The sequence below is a fragment of the Oncorhynchus mykiss genome, chromosome 13, assembly GCF_057628025.1.
Source record: "Oncorhynchus mykiss isolate SJ-2025 chromosome 13, ASM5762802v1, whole genome shotgun sequence".
Lineage (NCBI taxonomy): Eukaryota > Metazoa > Chordata > Actinopteri > Salmoniformes > Salmonidae > Oncorhynchus > Oncorhynchus mykiss.
In genome coordinates this window covers 27,034,353-27,050,834 of record NC_143034.1, presented here as the reverse complement: position 1 = coordinate 27,050,834, position 16,482 = coordinate 27,034,353, and the positions used below count along the sequence as shown (strand labels likewise).

Below are 16,482 nucleotides of genomic sequence, written 5' to 3'. Positions count from 1 at the left end.
CTAACTTTTTGACCTTTCAGTCACAACATAACCGTATGGTTATCTATACAGAGATGTCTTGAACACAATGACAAGAACACGAGGAGGACACTGACTGTCTGGTCAGTGTGCTGGTTGGCTGCTGCCCTGTGCGGTACAGTGCGCTGTAATTCAGCTACCTCGCCACCAGTGGGCAGTAAAGGAGACGACAGCTGAGACTGTTCTGATGATGAAAGGGGAGGTTTTGCCGGGATTTGTGGATTTAAGGGGAGGTTTTGGGAGGAGGGAAAGTCGTAAAATATCAATTAAGGTTTGTTAATTTGTTTTGTACCTCAGAAGAGGTTTCCCTGTCTGTAAGCGATCACCACCTACTCATGTTCCTCATCAGCGGTGAGGGCTCTCTGTAATTATACAGCATCTGCACTCGCAGCTGTGGAGACGATTGCTGCATAGTATTCCCCTAAAAGCCTCTTCTTTTCCCTTAGTTTTCCTATGTACGTTATGTGATGGCATTTAGATAGGTTGCGCTTGTGTATGTTCAGTACATGATTGTGTGAGTGTGTGTACGCCTTGTGTGTGCGTGAATCCGTTTGTGTATGTGCGTGAATCCGTTTGTGTGTGTGCGTGAATCCGTTTGCGCGTGTGCACGCTTGCAGCATGTTTCGGTGTGTGTTTTGGTGGTGAAATACCTTCTTTGGTGTCCAGAAGCTACATGAGGGGGGGGGTATTTTTCCTGTATGGATGTTTTTTCAGTAACACTGTGCCTAAACATTTATTCTGGCGTGAGCTACAACAGCACATAGCCCTGCCACGGCCCAAGTTTGTGGGTTTTAAACATTTTAATAGAGGGACTTTTACCACAATAGTATCCCCACCTCTCTCTTTCTCTCGCTCTCTCTCTCTGTCTGTCCCTCTCTCTCGCTCTCTCTCTCTGTCTGTCCCTCTCTCTCGCTCTCTCTCTCTGTCTGTCTGCCTGTGTGTCTGTGTTTGTCTGTCTGTCTGTCTCCCTCACACACACACAATCTCTCGGTCTCTTTCTGTCCCTCTCTCTCTGTCTCTCTCTGTCTCTCTCTGTCTCTCTCTGTCTCTTTCTGTCTCTCTCTAACCCACAGTTTATAATGGTATCATAAATTAAAATAACATAACATAAATAAAAACAGCTCCAGGGAAGTTTTCAGAAGGGAAAATAACATGTTGTGTATGTTTGAAGGTGACTTTATTATTTCACCTACTTGCTGTTATTTTAGTCTTTGTATGAAGTGCTGTGGAATTTTTACAAGCCAATGATATCACCCCTATCAGAGGTGTTACGGAGTTCTTCTGATCCAATCAAAACTTTGAACCCAGGTCACAGCATAGATCAGCAGCAGACTTCAGGTGCACTGTGGTAACGTACTGGAACTTGGAGCCCTGTGACATGTAAGGAACCATTCGAAAGGGCAGTCATGCTAAAGGCAACCCAGCATGCAAAACAACGCTGGGATTCTGGTTGTAAACTGGTTACAGTGACGTCTTTTCAACCAGATTGGCCCGCTTGGAAGTACATCCTGTTGGCCTTACCCTTTTGCCCCCTAATGTCTTACTCAGCTCATAGATGTCACTGACTTCAGTCTCTCTTCACATGAGTCATTCTCCGATTTGTCAAATTATCGTGATACTTTTTTATTTTATTTTCAATACTCAGTACCAAAACTGTCTCTTGTTACACATTCCTGTACTCTGAGTGGCTAAACAACAGCTGGCGGTGGAATCGGTTTTCCATAATAAAACGTCTCCATCAGAGTTTCCTGTTTGAGACACATCTTTCCTCTGGACTTCTTCTCCACTGTCAATGGACAGTGAGGGACTTGGCGTTATTATGGATGGTGAATCGTCACTCTGGACCCAGACAAGGGTCCTGGCAGAATGTGTGTGTGTGTTAAACGGGCCCTGTCTGCACATCAAAGTCCCACTACAACCCTTAGCAGGCATTCAGACACACTCGGTGTACTGCCGGGAAGCTCAGCTCAGCTCCACAGGGGTGCAGTATAACTTAGTCTAGATTTGTTTTGTTGGTGAGAAACATACAGTCTCTGCGGGTGGTGTTTACACAGCACACTCACATTGACAATACCTACAGGGTGTTTCTACAGTACTGCTGTGCCAGGCCAGTGAGACGATGCTAGATCCTTGGAAACGACCTAATACTTTACTGCGTCTGTGCCCTCTGTAATCCGTCCAGAGTTTGTGTTTCCTGTTGCACTGTTCCACTTTTCCCTAATAATGATAACAGCATGGTCATTTAGCCGACACTTGTATGCAAAACGATTTACAGAACTGTCAACCAATTCTTAGTTGATGTGTCCCTTGCGGAACACCCACACCTTTGGTGTTGCTACCACCATACTCTAAACTGAGCCAGTGGCGGCACAAGTGAAATCTTCCCCCGTTTCAATGTGTTACCTCCTCCTCCAAGGTCTTGGTAAGGAAGTGTGATTTGTGGGTCCGTCCCCACGATGGTTCCCCTGTCCTGAGTCCCGTGCTCATCACTCTCCCATTGTTCAGTGGCACCTGGCCATGATCGGAAGCTGCTGGATCAATCTGGAATCTGGCAACCCTCTGAAGCAATATCCTGAATGGCTGCGGCCTGGTGGGTATGAAAGACCTAGGTTTGGTTCTGAGAATCTGGCAACCGACCAGTATACCACGTTCCGCGGTGTGCCCGACCTGCGCTGTGGGTTTCTGCTCTTTTAAAAGAGGCATCATTTTCATTTTTTTGTCCCCTGAGATGATTTCCCAGAACATCGACGATCGGCACAGGAGGGTTGACGTTTACCTGAAGAAATGCTCAATGCATTTTCACTCTCGAAATGGTTCGGATTTGCACGCCCCCCCCCCCCCCCCCCCCCAGAGAAACCCAGCAGAATGACATGATTGTACAACATGACAGACGCAGTCTTTCCAAGTGGTCATAAGCCCCCCACCTTGTCCTTCTACAATGTGGTTAAACCAGGCAGTCCTATCTACTGCTCCGAGCTGGACTCCCTAATCTAGTGGTTCTCAAACCTCTCCTCGGAGACCCCCCAGCCGTTCCATGTATTTCATCTCTTCCAGAACTAGAACACCTGATTCAACTTGTTGACTATTCATCAAGCTCTTGACTAAGTGAGTCAGGTGAGCTAATTCAGGGCTACAGCAAAAATTGTGAAACGTCTGAGGGACCCCGAGGAGAGATTTGAGAACCACTGCCGTAATTCACCCGACTTCCTGTTTCGCTAACACCAGTCGGACCCAAATCGACTGTATTTCGTCAAAGCAAGGGCACAGCGGCGGGATAGGACTGCACTCGTCACAGTGAAAGGCTCAGTGGTGGGGATGTCTATGGCTTCTCTTTCAAGTGCATTCTTTCTAGTGGAGGTTCCACCTTAAACAGAGTCATCCGTCAACCCGACCTCCATTTTGGGTGTCCGTGTGACGACTGACGGCGAATATTTGGGGTAAATGGTACGGGACCCCGTCGTGCTCGGTGGAGGGCTGTGGATTCATGGAGGCAGGGGCAATTCCAACCCTGTGGTGAGACTAATCTATGCACATGTGCTGAGGCACTTCAGAAGACCAGATGCTGGGAGGAAACGCATGGAGATGCTTCAGCTCCAAAAAGCTCCTGGCGAGTGTGTTATTGCTTACAGATAATGACTGACACACACAGGAGGAAGAGACACACGGACACACACTCACACACATCTTCGACCTCATGGCAAGGCTATTTTCTGGTGGCCCAAGGTGCCATTTGTCACTGCCTTGGTCGAGGCCTATCGATCCCCTCTCGTAAAAGCAGTCCATTCCACACATACTTTTCAGCTTCTAAGAGCCTTTGAGGCTTTACAAACCTTGTATAAATCAGATTCATTGGACAAGCAATGCTAACAGGGCCAAATGTAGTGTTTATTTTTTATTATTGTTGATTTTGTTATTTTTGTGGTCACATTTTTTCATCATGAATCAACATGTCTTGAGGCATGTTGTTGGTTTTGGATCGACTTCAGAAATCAAGGCATTAACTTCCCATCAGCAAGTGGTCTTGTAAACCTCAACAGACACGCCATTATGAACAAATAAACGGACAGCTCTTTTTTTTCCTAGCTACGCTCGATGGTTGTTAGGAGAAGAAAGTGGCGTTGTTTATTTCTTCTACTTCCCACATGTCAGACTGGCCAAAACACATGTTCTGCACTGTTTCTTTACCCAAGTCGTCCTTATTGAGATCGAAATGGCTCCTTTTAGTTAGTTTTTTTCTCTCCACATTATTGGACCCAGCTCAGCGTTGCTCTCTCCGGGCTTCGCTGTCAGTTTATAAAGTCCGAAAGCTCAGAGCTGTGAGTGCAGCCCTTACTAATCCTCACTCAGCAGCCACTCGGGTGCGTTTGTTTACCATGCTCATCGAGGTGGGGGGAAAAGTCTTAAGAAGAAAAAGAAGAAGACAAACTTTGACGGAAAGGCGCAAATTCTTGTAAATAGTGTAATCAGTAACGACAGTGTGTTGTGTTTTGCTTGGCAACCAGGGACCTCTCCTCTCTACAATTGGGACCACTTGGTAACAGTTGTGGTGGGTAACTAGCGACAGGGGCCCAGGATTCAGAGTGTAAAGTGGAGCTCTCTGCCTGTCATATCCTCAGGAGAAATCACTCGGGTAAGTGCAACAAAATGAGCGCCTGCCGAGTCGTTTTGTGTTTGTAAAAAACAAGCAGCGCTCTCGCTCTCTCGCTCTCTCTCTCTGTGCCCGGGCCATCGGATTGGGAAGGCATCCTACAATAACACACACAGTTAATACAGCGTGTCCTGGAGCCAGTGGGGTGTCACTGTTTAGAATGGTGCCCCAAAGCCGCAACAGCAAATCCAGTACAAATGAGTCAGCAACTTGGGTGTTTGGAGGGATATGAAGGAGGTTGGGGAGGGACTGAGTCCCCTCTCATTCATCTCGAGGAGCGACATTGCCCTTTGTTTTGTTTAGGGCTGATGTTAGTTGTCTGAGCCCTGTTGTAATAGCCTACAAGAGACATGGTTGGGGGGGGGGGGGGGGGGGGTGAGAGAGACAGACAGAGACACACACACACTCGAGGCCTAGGACTGCTGCTTTGCTTCTTCTACAGACTCTGCCGTGACAGCTCCTGTTGGTGGTACTGGATGCCTATTGGCCTGTGGCCCAACACCACATCCTGTGGGGAATGAGACTGGGAAATCCCTCCCAGGACACTGCATTGACAGACCCCAATACCTGAACCATTGCTTCACTCAGTTGCACTTCCTGCCCCTTGATGAACTCCACTCCATTTTGTAACTGGCGCCAAGGCCACAGCTCTGCTCCAATGGTCCCGAATGGCCTCCTTACTTACAGTGGGGAGAACAAGTATTTGATACACTGCCGATTTAGCAGGTTTTCCTACTTACAAAGCATGTAGAGGTCTGTAATTTTTATCATATGTACACTTCAACTGTCAGAGACGGAATCTAAAAAAAAAATCCAGAAAATCACATTGTATGATTTTTAAGTAATTAATTAGCATTTTATTGCATGACATACTCATGTGGATACATCAGAAAAGCAGAACTTAATATTTTGTACAGATACCTTTGTTTGCAATTACAGAGATCATACGTTTCCTGTAGATCTTCACCAGGTTTGCACACACTGCAGCAGGGATTTTGGCCCACTCCTCCATGCAGACCTTCTCCAGATCCTTCAGGTTTCGGGGCTGTTGCTGGGCAATACGGACTTTCAGCTCCCTCCAAAGATGTTATATTGGGTTCAGGTCTGGAGAGTGGCTAGGCCACTCCAGGACCTTGAGATGCTTCTTACGGAGCCACTCCTTAGTTGCCCTGGCTGTGTGTTTCGGGTCGTTGTCATGCTGGAAGACCCAGCCACGACCCATCTTCAATACTCTTACTGAGGGAAGGAGGTTGTTGGCCAAGATCTCGCGATACAAGGCCCCATCCATCCTCCCCTCAATACGGTGCAGTCGTCCTGTCCCCTTTGCAGAAAAGCATCCCCAAAGAATAATGTTTCCACCTCCATTCTTCATGGTTGAGATGGTGTTCTTGGGGTTGTACTCATCCTTCTTCTTCCTCCAAACACGGCGAGTGGAGTTTAGACCAAAAAGCTCTGTTTTTGTCTCATCAGACCACATGACCTTCTCCCATTCCTCCTCTGGATCATCCAGATGGTCATTGGCAAACTTCAAATGGGCCTGGACATGTGCTGACTTGAGCAGGGGATCTTGCGTGTGCTGCAGGATTTTAATCCATGACGGCGTAGTGTGTTACTAATGGTTTTCTTTTCTTTCTGTGGGCCCAGTTCTCTTCAGGTCATTGACCAGGTCCTGCCGTGTATTTCTGGGCTGATCCCTCACCTTCCTCATGATCATTGATGCCCCACGAGGTGAGATCTTGCATGGAGCCCCAGACCAAGGGTCTTTGACCGTCATCTTGAACTTCTTCCATTTTCTAATAATTGCACCAACAGTTGTTGCCTTCTCACCAAGCTGCTTGCCTATTGTCCTGTAGCCCATCCCAGCCTTGTGCAGGTCTACAATTTTATTCCTGATGTCCTTACACAGCTCTCTGGTCTTGGTCATTGTGGAGAGGTTGGAGTCTGTTTGATTGAGTGTGTGGACAGGTGTCTTTTATACAGGTAACGAGTTCAAACAGGTGCAGTTAATACAGGTAATGAATGGAGAACAGGAGTGCTTCTTAAAGAAAAACTAACAGGTCTGTGAGAGGGGGAATTCTTACTGGTTGGTAGGTGATCAAATACTTATGTCATGCAATAAAATGCAAATTAATTACTTAAAAATCATACAATGTGATTTTTTGGATTTTTGTTTTAGATTCCGTCTCTCACAGTTGAAGTGTACCTATGATACAAATGACAGACCTCTACATGCTTTGTAAGTAGGAAAACCTGCTAAATCGGCAGTGTATTAAATACTTGTTCTCCCCACTGTATGTTCGTACCAGACCATAAGTATTGCTCTGCTTACAGTTGTGTAATGAAGTTGGATCTGGATGAGCAAGAATGGGTAATGTTGGACCTTGAGGTCATATCCTCCAATGTTTGTTTGCCAGTGTGAGACATGATTTGAGATGCCAGACAAGGAAATGGAGAATGATGCGAGTTTTCTGCTCTGTGTCGTCTGAGAGGAAAATCTCATGGTCAGAGCCAGTGATCGGACACGGAAGTAGAACATTGTCCACGACAAACCCTATTCCTCACTATTCCTCAAAGGGATTTCTGCTTCTTTGGTCTCCCAGAACAATTGGCCGTCCAGTACTGAAACTAAGGCGTTCATCCTAGAACTCACTGTTCCCTATGTGCAGAGGAGAGGAAGTCTCTCAGCCTCTCTGTCCAGATGACCATCCACCAGGGATGGACATGAACCTGTTAACTATTGTGTCTTGAGACAGGAAGCTGGCATTGGATCTGAAGGCAATCAGAAACATTGTTTAGAGAAGCAGTGTAATTGTCTTGGACGGGACATGATGGGACTCTGAGAGGGCGCAGTGTAGTCGGCCGCAGACGAGAAAGTAAAGGTGTGGGTGACGTCATCGCAGAACAACATCTGTGTCCTAAGTCTTCGGCGGCGCCATGTTTCCTCAGAAGAACGGGACCGTCGTCCTACGGTGCACCGGTGTGGTCGGGGAATTGCTGTGTCAAATGACGTCACTCGTGGCCACGCCTACACCTTTCCTCCTCTGCAACCTTTACTGTTATAAGGACAAAGACAGAGACAACTAGGAAGATGATGCAACCTGAAAACAAAATCAATCTCATGCAAGGGTGCTTTCCCTTCTTTGCATATAGTTGAGAGAGAAAGAGAGGAAAGCAAGGTGACAATGGCGTGTACTCTTCTGGAAGAGACAGGATTGCGCTGTTTATTTTACTGTTTGGGAAGGAAAGTCTCTTCTTTTTTTTTCAGAGCTGTGAACTTGGTCTGTCAGTTGACACATCCGCGTAATCTCAACAGCACTGCTGTCTCTGTCTTTTGGCTGCCAAACAACCACCCACCCACCCGGTCTTTCCCCCAATCGACTGCGCCTGGAGTTTTTAATTGTCTTTCTAGCTAAACAAATGAGGTGACAATGGGAACAGTCGGTATCCATTAAGAACTTGCTAATTGCCCCCTACATTTTCTAGAGGAATGTTGGAACAAGGACATAAATATCTTTGCGTAGATTAATTAAGAAAAGTGTAGTTAGTTTCTTGAGTGTATAGTATGACGCTGATAGATTCATGTCTCTTTCCTCAGGGAAGGAAGAACATCGAAGTTGTCTTAATAGTGAAGAAAACTACTCTTGTTTGTTTTTACCAATGTACTCGTCCTCTGACTTGCAATCACTTGTCCCTTCGTTTAAAAAAGGTGGAATATTGAGGGCTCGTTGCCCATTTATCTGCATTTTTTAAAGTCTTTGCTTGGAGTTTTTTCGTCAGTTTTAGATTGCTGTTTTAGATTGGGCTTTCACATTGGTTTGTGTCTGTGGGGATGTGTGGGTGGAGAAATCCATTCATTCAACTTGTTGATGTGCTGTGCACTGAATAGTAAACTAGACACAAACAGCTGTGTCCCGCCAACTTTCTCCTCATTTAAGTTAAGAAGCTTCTGTGTGAGAATGTGTGACTTGTGTGTTTTCTGTCTCTGGCATGTTGCTCCTGAATTCTCAAAGTGAGCGAATGACATCGCTGTGTAAGTATGAGCCTATGACTCTGTGCTCTCTCCCACACTGTGGGTTTGGAGGTTTATCCAGTGTAATAGCATTTAAAATAAACAACCTTCGTTTTGGAACATGCCATGTATTTGTGGTGTGGCTGATAGGCCTGGTCCGAGCCAGGGAGAGCAGCTGTCATGTATCGGCGCAACGTGCTACATTAGGAAATTGGGAACTGTATCTCTGGAGCGCGGCATGCGAAGAGGAAAAGCGAGTTGGTTCGTTGTTTTTTTTTTGTGTGTGTCCCAAGGGGTCGCTGGTCGAACTTGTAAGACCGTCTCTTGGTGTCTTTCTCTCTCTTTCACCACTCATAAATTGTTGCCTCATGCTAGGATGAGGTGGATGTCACAGGAGATGTTTCACACATTGCCCTCTCACGTCTCTCCGTCGCCCCTCTCCTCCGCACTTTGCCCCTTTAGAGCTGACGCTGCCTGACCCGTCTCACCCAAATTATCCCCAACTTAATTATCTGAGTTGGGCTGAAAGCAGGTTCCCTTGTCATCCACTGATGACTCCACTTACCGAAGCATGTTTTCTCACTGGCAAAGGGGCGTCTCGAAACTAGGAAAGACAACTTAACTAGAGATAAGAATAGTCTGATTATGACCTTCGAACTCACTCGTGGGAATTTCATAATTTATCCTAGTTGATGTTACACAGGACGGATGTGAATTGTATTGGAGTAATTTTGTAACCTGCTAGAAAACCCTCTCTTAGCCATGTATGTCTGTCTCAGACATCAGAAAACAGGTAGTTTCCTGGAAATAAGAAAGCAGCTTGTTTGAGTTGGCAGCCAAAGGAGGACCTGTAGGCGAAAGACTTGCTTTCCTTTCCTGAAAAAAAACTCCAACTTGCCAAAATGGGTAATATGTGAACAGAGTTTCTGTCCTTTCAGTTGGTGTTTTTCTCCTCAGGCTCAGTTTGTTTAAAAAAAAAAATGTCAGTCCACAACACGTCACTGTTCGTGGCCCTAGCATTTTTAATTCTGTCAAAGGTTTGCTGGAGACTGGAGAGGACCTATCATCGAGGCTTTGAATCGAACAAACGACGAGCCAGTGCCACACAGCTCGATCTACAGACGTACCCCCAAACTCTAAAGACGAAATGGATCATTTAGATTCTGTTTAGCAATACATAATTTAATGTAGAACTCGAGCAATGAGCCATTTTTACACTTTTTTTTCGCTCATATTTCTTCAGATATTTCTTCATGTTTGTGTTTCATTGTTGAGTAATTGCTTTACTCCGCCTATGAGTTGAATGGCAAGTACAGCAGTGTAAACATTTTCAAAGGCTCTCGCCGCAGAAACATTTTCAAAGGCTCTCGCCGCAGAAACATTTTCAAAGGCTCTCGCCGCTGAAACATTTTCAAAGGCTCTCGCCGCTGAAACATTTTCAAAGGCTCTCGCCGCAGAAACATTTTCAAAGGCTCTCGCCGCTGAAACATTTTCAAAGGCTCTCGCCGCAGAAACATTTTCAAAGGCTCTCGCCGCTGAAACATTTTCAAAGGCTCTCGCCGCAGAAACATTTTCAAAGGCTCTCGTCGCTGAAACATTTTCAAAGGCTCTCGTCGCTGAAACATTTTCAAAGGCTCTCGTCGCTGAAACATTTTCAAAGGCTCTCGTCGCTGAAACACAGTTTACTCAATGTCATACAAAAACAGGCTCTTGCAGCGAGTGCATTTCAGCGAGTGCATTTCCCAGGGAGCAAAACTGGTTAAAACTGTTTTTTTTTTTTTTAAATGACCAGTTTTACATTTATTATGACGTCATGTCAACCACTTTTGCCTGCTGGGATTTTGCTGAGCTGTTGTGTTGGATGGCAGTGACCTAAGTCGTGGTGTCGGGTGGTCTCCAGCAGTTGTGGACTACTGTGGCTGTTGTGTCACCACAGCAACTCGTCGTTATGAATCACAGGCCTCCAGCTGGACGGCCTTCAAGACAGGAAGTCCTACTGTATTGCAGCAGCGCCCGGCCGACGTCTGTTCCACGAGCAGCCATTAAATCACAGTAGAGTCACTGATTAAAGCCAGCATTGATTCAGGAAGTACTGAACGATTTTGAAAGGGAAAAGAGTGCTTTCACACATTCCCCCCCACCCTATCGCTCTTGTCTTTTGTCTCGAGGGCTGTTTGAGGCTGCCGACAGCCCCTATATAGGCTCTGTTTCCTTACAAGCTCTAACCAATAGTGCAAAAAAGGTATTAGGTGAACAAAAGGTAAGTAAAGAAATAAAAACAACAGTAAATAGACAGTGAAAAATTACAGCAGCAAGGCTATAAAAGTAGTGAGGCTACATACAGACAAAGGTTAGTCAGGCTGATTGAGGTAGTATGTACATGAATGTATAGTTAAAGTGACTATGCATATATGATAAACAGAGAGTAGCAGCAGCGTAAAAGAGGGGTTGGGGGGGCACACAATGCAAATAGTCCAGGTAGCCATTTGATTACCTGTTCAGAAGTCTTATGGCTTGGGGGTAAAAACTGTTGAGAAACCTTTTTGTCCTAGACTTGTCACTCCGGTATCGCTTGCCATGTGGTAGTAGAGAGAACAGTCTATGACTGGGGTGGCTGGGGTCTTTGACAATTTTTAGGGCCTTCCTCTGACACCGCCTGGTGTAGAGGTCCTGGATGGCAGGCAGTTTAGCCCCGGTGATGTACTGGGCCATACGCACTACCCTCTGTAGTGCCTTGCGGCCTTGCGGCCGAGCAATTGCCGTACCAGGTAGTGATGCAACCAGTGCTCTCGATGTTGCAGCTGTAGAACCTTTTGAGGATCTCAGGACCCATGCCAAATCTTTTTAGTTTCCTGAGGGGGAATAGGCTCTGTCGTGCCCTCTTCACGACTGTCTTGGTGTGTTTGGACCATTCTAGTTTGTTGGTGATGTGGACACCAAGGAACTTGAAGCTCTCAACCAGCTCCACTACAGCCCTGTCGATGAGAATGGGGGCGTGCTCGCTCCTTATTTTCCTGTAGTCCACAATCATCTCCTTAGTCTTGGTTACATTGAGGGATAGGTTGTTATTCTGGCACCACCCGGCCAGGTCTCTGACCTCCTCCCTATAGGCTGTGTCGTCGTTGTCGGTGATCAGGCCTACCTACCGCTGTGTGTCGTCTGCAAACTTAATGATGGTGTTGGAGTCGTGCCTGGCCATGCAGTCGTCCCAGGAGCCTTAGCTTAGTGATGAGCTTTGAGGGCACTATGGTGTTGAACGCTGAGCTGTAGTCAATGAATAGCATTCTCACATAGGTGTTCCTTTTGTGGTCTTTGAGATGTACTTTAACTGATATTGAACTGAAGCATCGTTCCAACTAACTTTGTCCCTTCTCTCTTTCCCTCTTAGAAATCATAGATGACCTCACCCACCTGGTGGACAAGACGGATGACCGGATCCGCAACGAGACAAGAAGGGTTAAGCTGGTGGAGACTAAGTCAGCTTCCTGCGGTGAGCCCATCTTCCTTCTCATTTGATCTGCTCGGTGTTCCTAACCCAACTGTAATAAGTTTGTCTCTCATCCAGATTTACAAGCATCGGTCCCATCTCCTTTTTCTCTTTCTGCAGCTCTCAGTACAGTTCAGGGTGCTGTGAATGGACTAGTAAAGGGAGCATAGACCTTCAGTAATGGGAAAGCCAGACCCAAACTCTAAATGCGCTCAGTTATGTGTTATATTAAGTCTCGGTCCTATAATATTTATTCTCCAGGTAAGTCATTCATGATGGTTAAAGAGCTCCTATCAGAACCCTCTAAAGATGGGTTCTCCCAGAATAGCTCAATCCATCGTTGTCCATTCAGCGATATCATTGCTGTGCCTCCCGGAAGCAGACTCGATGCTGCTTAATTGATCAGAAACAACAACATTGATGGCGCCGAAACACCACACAGTGGCGTGGGGATTGTCTCTATCACATCTACTACTCTCCGCTATAGAAAACAGCCACATATGTCCCCCTATCCAATCGCCAGTCCCTTACTCTCTGAAAGGGGCTTCCAAGAGCCAGGCTGTAGTACAGACTCTGTAGTAAGTCAAAAAGCCTTTCTTGATACCACTTTCAAAGGACTCCCAGGAGCCAGTCTGTAGTGTAATAAGTCAGCACCACCCTCTATTGGTACCAGTCTTTGATGGAGATCAGTGGTTTACAGAGCTAAAGAGGAGTTGTGATGCTGTGTCAATGGGGCCCTCCCTCACAATTACCCCCCCCCCCCCTTTAATTTGTTTAACTCGGCTCTTTGGTCTAGCCCTTACAAAGCCCGGCTTCCCTCTCTCAATGGCCACCCTGCTTCTTTCTCTCTGCTGGGAAAAATATATGCCAGAAAGGGGAGGTAGCTAGGCTAGCTACCGTACAGCGAGAATGGGAATGTGCGACAAAGCTTGTTGGCGTAGTCAAGCTAGGTTTGCCTTGTAAACGCCAGTCTGCGTCACCTTGGAGATGGTCGCATTGTTGCACCAGGAGCCCCCACTAACAGGCGAACAGTGGCACGGGGATACAACAGTAAGATCTGGGGATGCGATGAAGGATCAGCTAATATAACAGTTGATGTCATTTCTGCCCAGTCACCATGACACCCAGAGAAGGTTTGTTTGAGGATCTCAGAACTATAGTCACTGGGCACATTGTGCTAACCCAGGAGTCTCCTCTCTCTCTCTCTCTCTCTCTCTCTCTCTCTCTCTCTCTCTCTCTCTCTCTCTGTCTCTGTCTCTCTGTCTCTATCTCTGTCTTTTATCTGTCTGTGTTCTCTCTCATTGTTGTCTCCTTCTCTCCCTATCCCTTCTCTTCTTTAGAGTGACAATGCTTAACAATTCTGTGTAGTGGGGGGGGGGGGGGGTAGTTTGGGTGTCCCCACCCGCTCCATTCCTCCTTTTTCCATCCTCTCTTCTCCTGGTTTGTTTGACACTTGTCTTGGTCTCGTGCAAAGAAATAATTAAAACTAGAACACGCCACACATCTTTTGGAGTGTTTCTCCTCTTGTTCTTGGGTGTGTGTTGATGATTCCTGAGCCTGGGCTTTATTTGTTTTTGGAACCCAGCTCGTCCAAAGCCCAGACTTGAGTGTTATGTCTTCCTTCTGTTCTCCTATGGGTGGGAAAGACTGGCTTTGACAAGGAGACGGGCATACTTGACATACTTTCTCTCATAAGAGAAGAAACTTCCCAGATTATGCACAGTGGGGGCAGAATCCTGACTTAAGATGTGTGTTTAAATTGAGGATTTAACATAAGATGCTGCCGTTGTTAGGATTTGAGCTGTTAGGAGTTGCAGCATTTAGATGCGTTACCTGCAGCAAATTCACATCTTCTTATATGTGTACTGATGGAACCAGAGGGTTTTGTTTGCAGTTGTGTCAATCTTTAATCAACCTCTTAGACCTTCTGCCAGAGATAAAAACAAGGAGAGAGAGATGAGTGACTGAGGACGCTGTGGAAAATCCATCCTACCTTTGTGTTTAGTTGGCAAGCAGAAGGCTGGACGAGCACGGGCTGAACATGGTTAGGGGTCATCTGTCCGCTGAAGGGAGGAAGGACCCACATAGTATAACATACCGCCATGGATCCTTCCTGCAGCAACGGGTGCATGACTGGATCTCAGGGCAGGCTTGTGAAACATCCTGGGTCTTGTTGAGACAATATAGAGAGTCGAGACACGAGCACATTACAAGTCCTCCAGCCATCAGTCTCACGGTGCTGAGGTTTACTGGGGAAGAGCCACAATCAGACCACAACACGGTCGTGGATTTCACCAGGATATATATATGGGTGACAAGAAAAAAACGTTCCAAGCTTTTAAAGTTAATTTGGGGTTAGCCTTTTTAAACAGTGTTTTAAGCATTGAGCGAAATGAGAAAGTTGAGGCTGCCCAGTAAAACAATGCAATAAAGTAAAGCCTACTTTTCAATGTTAGGACCCTATCGGAAATGGGTAGTGAACAGGTTTTGAGGGGGGTAGGTGGCATTAGAAAGGCAGATTACTCCTTAGCGCCAAAGGGCCCTAGGAGGGTGGTGTGAGTTTCCCAGGGCTTAAGTGACTCATCAGGCAACGTGGGGGCAGACCTCTCCAAAAGGACTAATCCCATGGGCCTGCGGAGACTGGAGGGAAACCCCACACCCACATACAGACTCACAGACTCGAATCCCGCAGGTGGCTTACATCTCAAATAGGCCTGAAATGTTAGGGCTTTCGAGGGGTTGTCTTTGAGGGTAGGTAAAGGGTGATTGTAACTTCATTTCACTGAATCCCATCAAGCCTGTTAAAGTAAACCTTGAATACTTTTGAGGGCCAATTTGGATTACTTTGATGTACTTTGACCAATGCCGATATGATCGTGTTTACCAGTCTCCCATGCCCTAGCATTCATTTCCCCCCATAATACTGAAACAAACCGTTCAAATCTAGGGTTGTACTAAAACAAAAACAAAAAAAATCCAAGGTTGTTGCACGTGTGGCGGTGTTGAACCCATGACCTAGAGGTGTAACAGGTCCCGACGTGTCATGGTTAGTCACGTTTACAAATGCTTACCTCACCTTTACCACTTGTTTTTGGCTGGCAAGAGTGGAACATTGGATGGCTGTAAAACAAAAGATCTGAAACCGCAGTCGCTTTACTGCTTCTTTTTCAAACTCCATAAACATCCGACAGATCTGATCAGCCCCTATGAAATGTGTTATTCCTCTGCGAACGCTTTTCATTTGACTGTATATTACTTCAATATGATGTTTATCAATGTGTTCTGAATCAATATATTCATATTGCAATGGAGTTGCTGGAAGACAGGCAAAGGGCAAGAGCGGGAGAGGTGTGTGTGTGTGCGTATGCGCAGAGACAGAAGTACAACCTCCACCCGCCTCCCTTTTCTCCACCAATTAAGATTTGTCTCACTGATATGTCAGAAATGCTTAAAAAAAAAGGGGTGTTCCCCAATCCTTCTTACTCTGCTCGTCTCTAAAAATCTTGGGGGGTCAGTTCGATTGCACTGCAGACCTCCTGGCTTCAATGACAAAGCGTTGTCTCATCTATTTGGCCTGCAAATGTGATTGTTGTCATTACTGTCGTCGAGACTGGGTCAGGAGTAACTTATTTGGTTACTTAGCGAGATGGGGACAGTCCCAAAGAGAAGGGGAAGGAGTGTTGGTAGGGTGTCTGGGGCCTGAGGTGACTGGGTGGTAGGGAACATATCGAAGAAGATGATGACTTTATTATCCAACGATGTACATGAACGTCTAACGTAATTTGACTTCAGAATGTTTATCTGCCCTCCGTCAAGTCGAGCTGAATGTAAAGATGACAGTCTACTATCCTGGTTTAATATCCTTCACACTGAAGCGTAGTTAATTGTGTGTGTGTGTGTGTGTGTGTGTGTGTGTGTGTGTGTGTGTGTGTGTGTGTGTGTGTGTGTGTGTGTGTATATAAGTGTGAGGTGTTTAAAAGGCCATCATGAGGGCTGTTGGGAAGAATGTTCCCACTTGACATTTACATTGTTGCGGGCGGCTCTGCTCACATGTGTAAGTTATCAAGTGGGGAGGTCCTGTCTCGACCAATGATCATTCTGAGAGGTCGGCAACTAGCGTGCTAGGCTTCAGACAGTGGTTTGATTGAAAGTTTGAAATAAAAATCATACACAGGGGGAAATAGGACTAATTGGTTGCATGTAGAGTATGGTGCCACTAAGTTGTGCCAGCATCTCCTTCACTCAACTCAGAGAGATTTCCCTCAGAGGGATCTTTCCCTCAGTTTACTGTAATCAATGAAGAAATCCTAAAAGTAGGAG

General features: G+C 46.1%; 1 protein-coding gene across 1 annotated transcript in view; it reads left to right on the top strand.

Annotated features, from left to right (window-relative positions):
- The window catches only part of stx8 (syntaxin 8), a 50,214-nt gene that overhangs the window by 30,471 nt on the left and 3,261 nt on the right, over window positions 1-16,482 (top strand). The window contains exon 7 of the mRNA XM_021556986.3: window positions 12,064-12,165. Within this exon, the coding sequence (XP_021412661.1) occupies window positions 12,064-12,165 (102 nt within the window). The remainder of the gene's footprint in view (window positions 1-12,063; window positions 12,166-16,482) is intronic.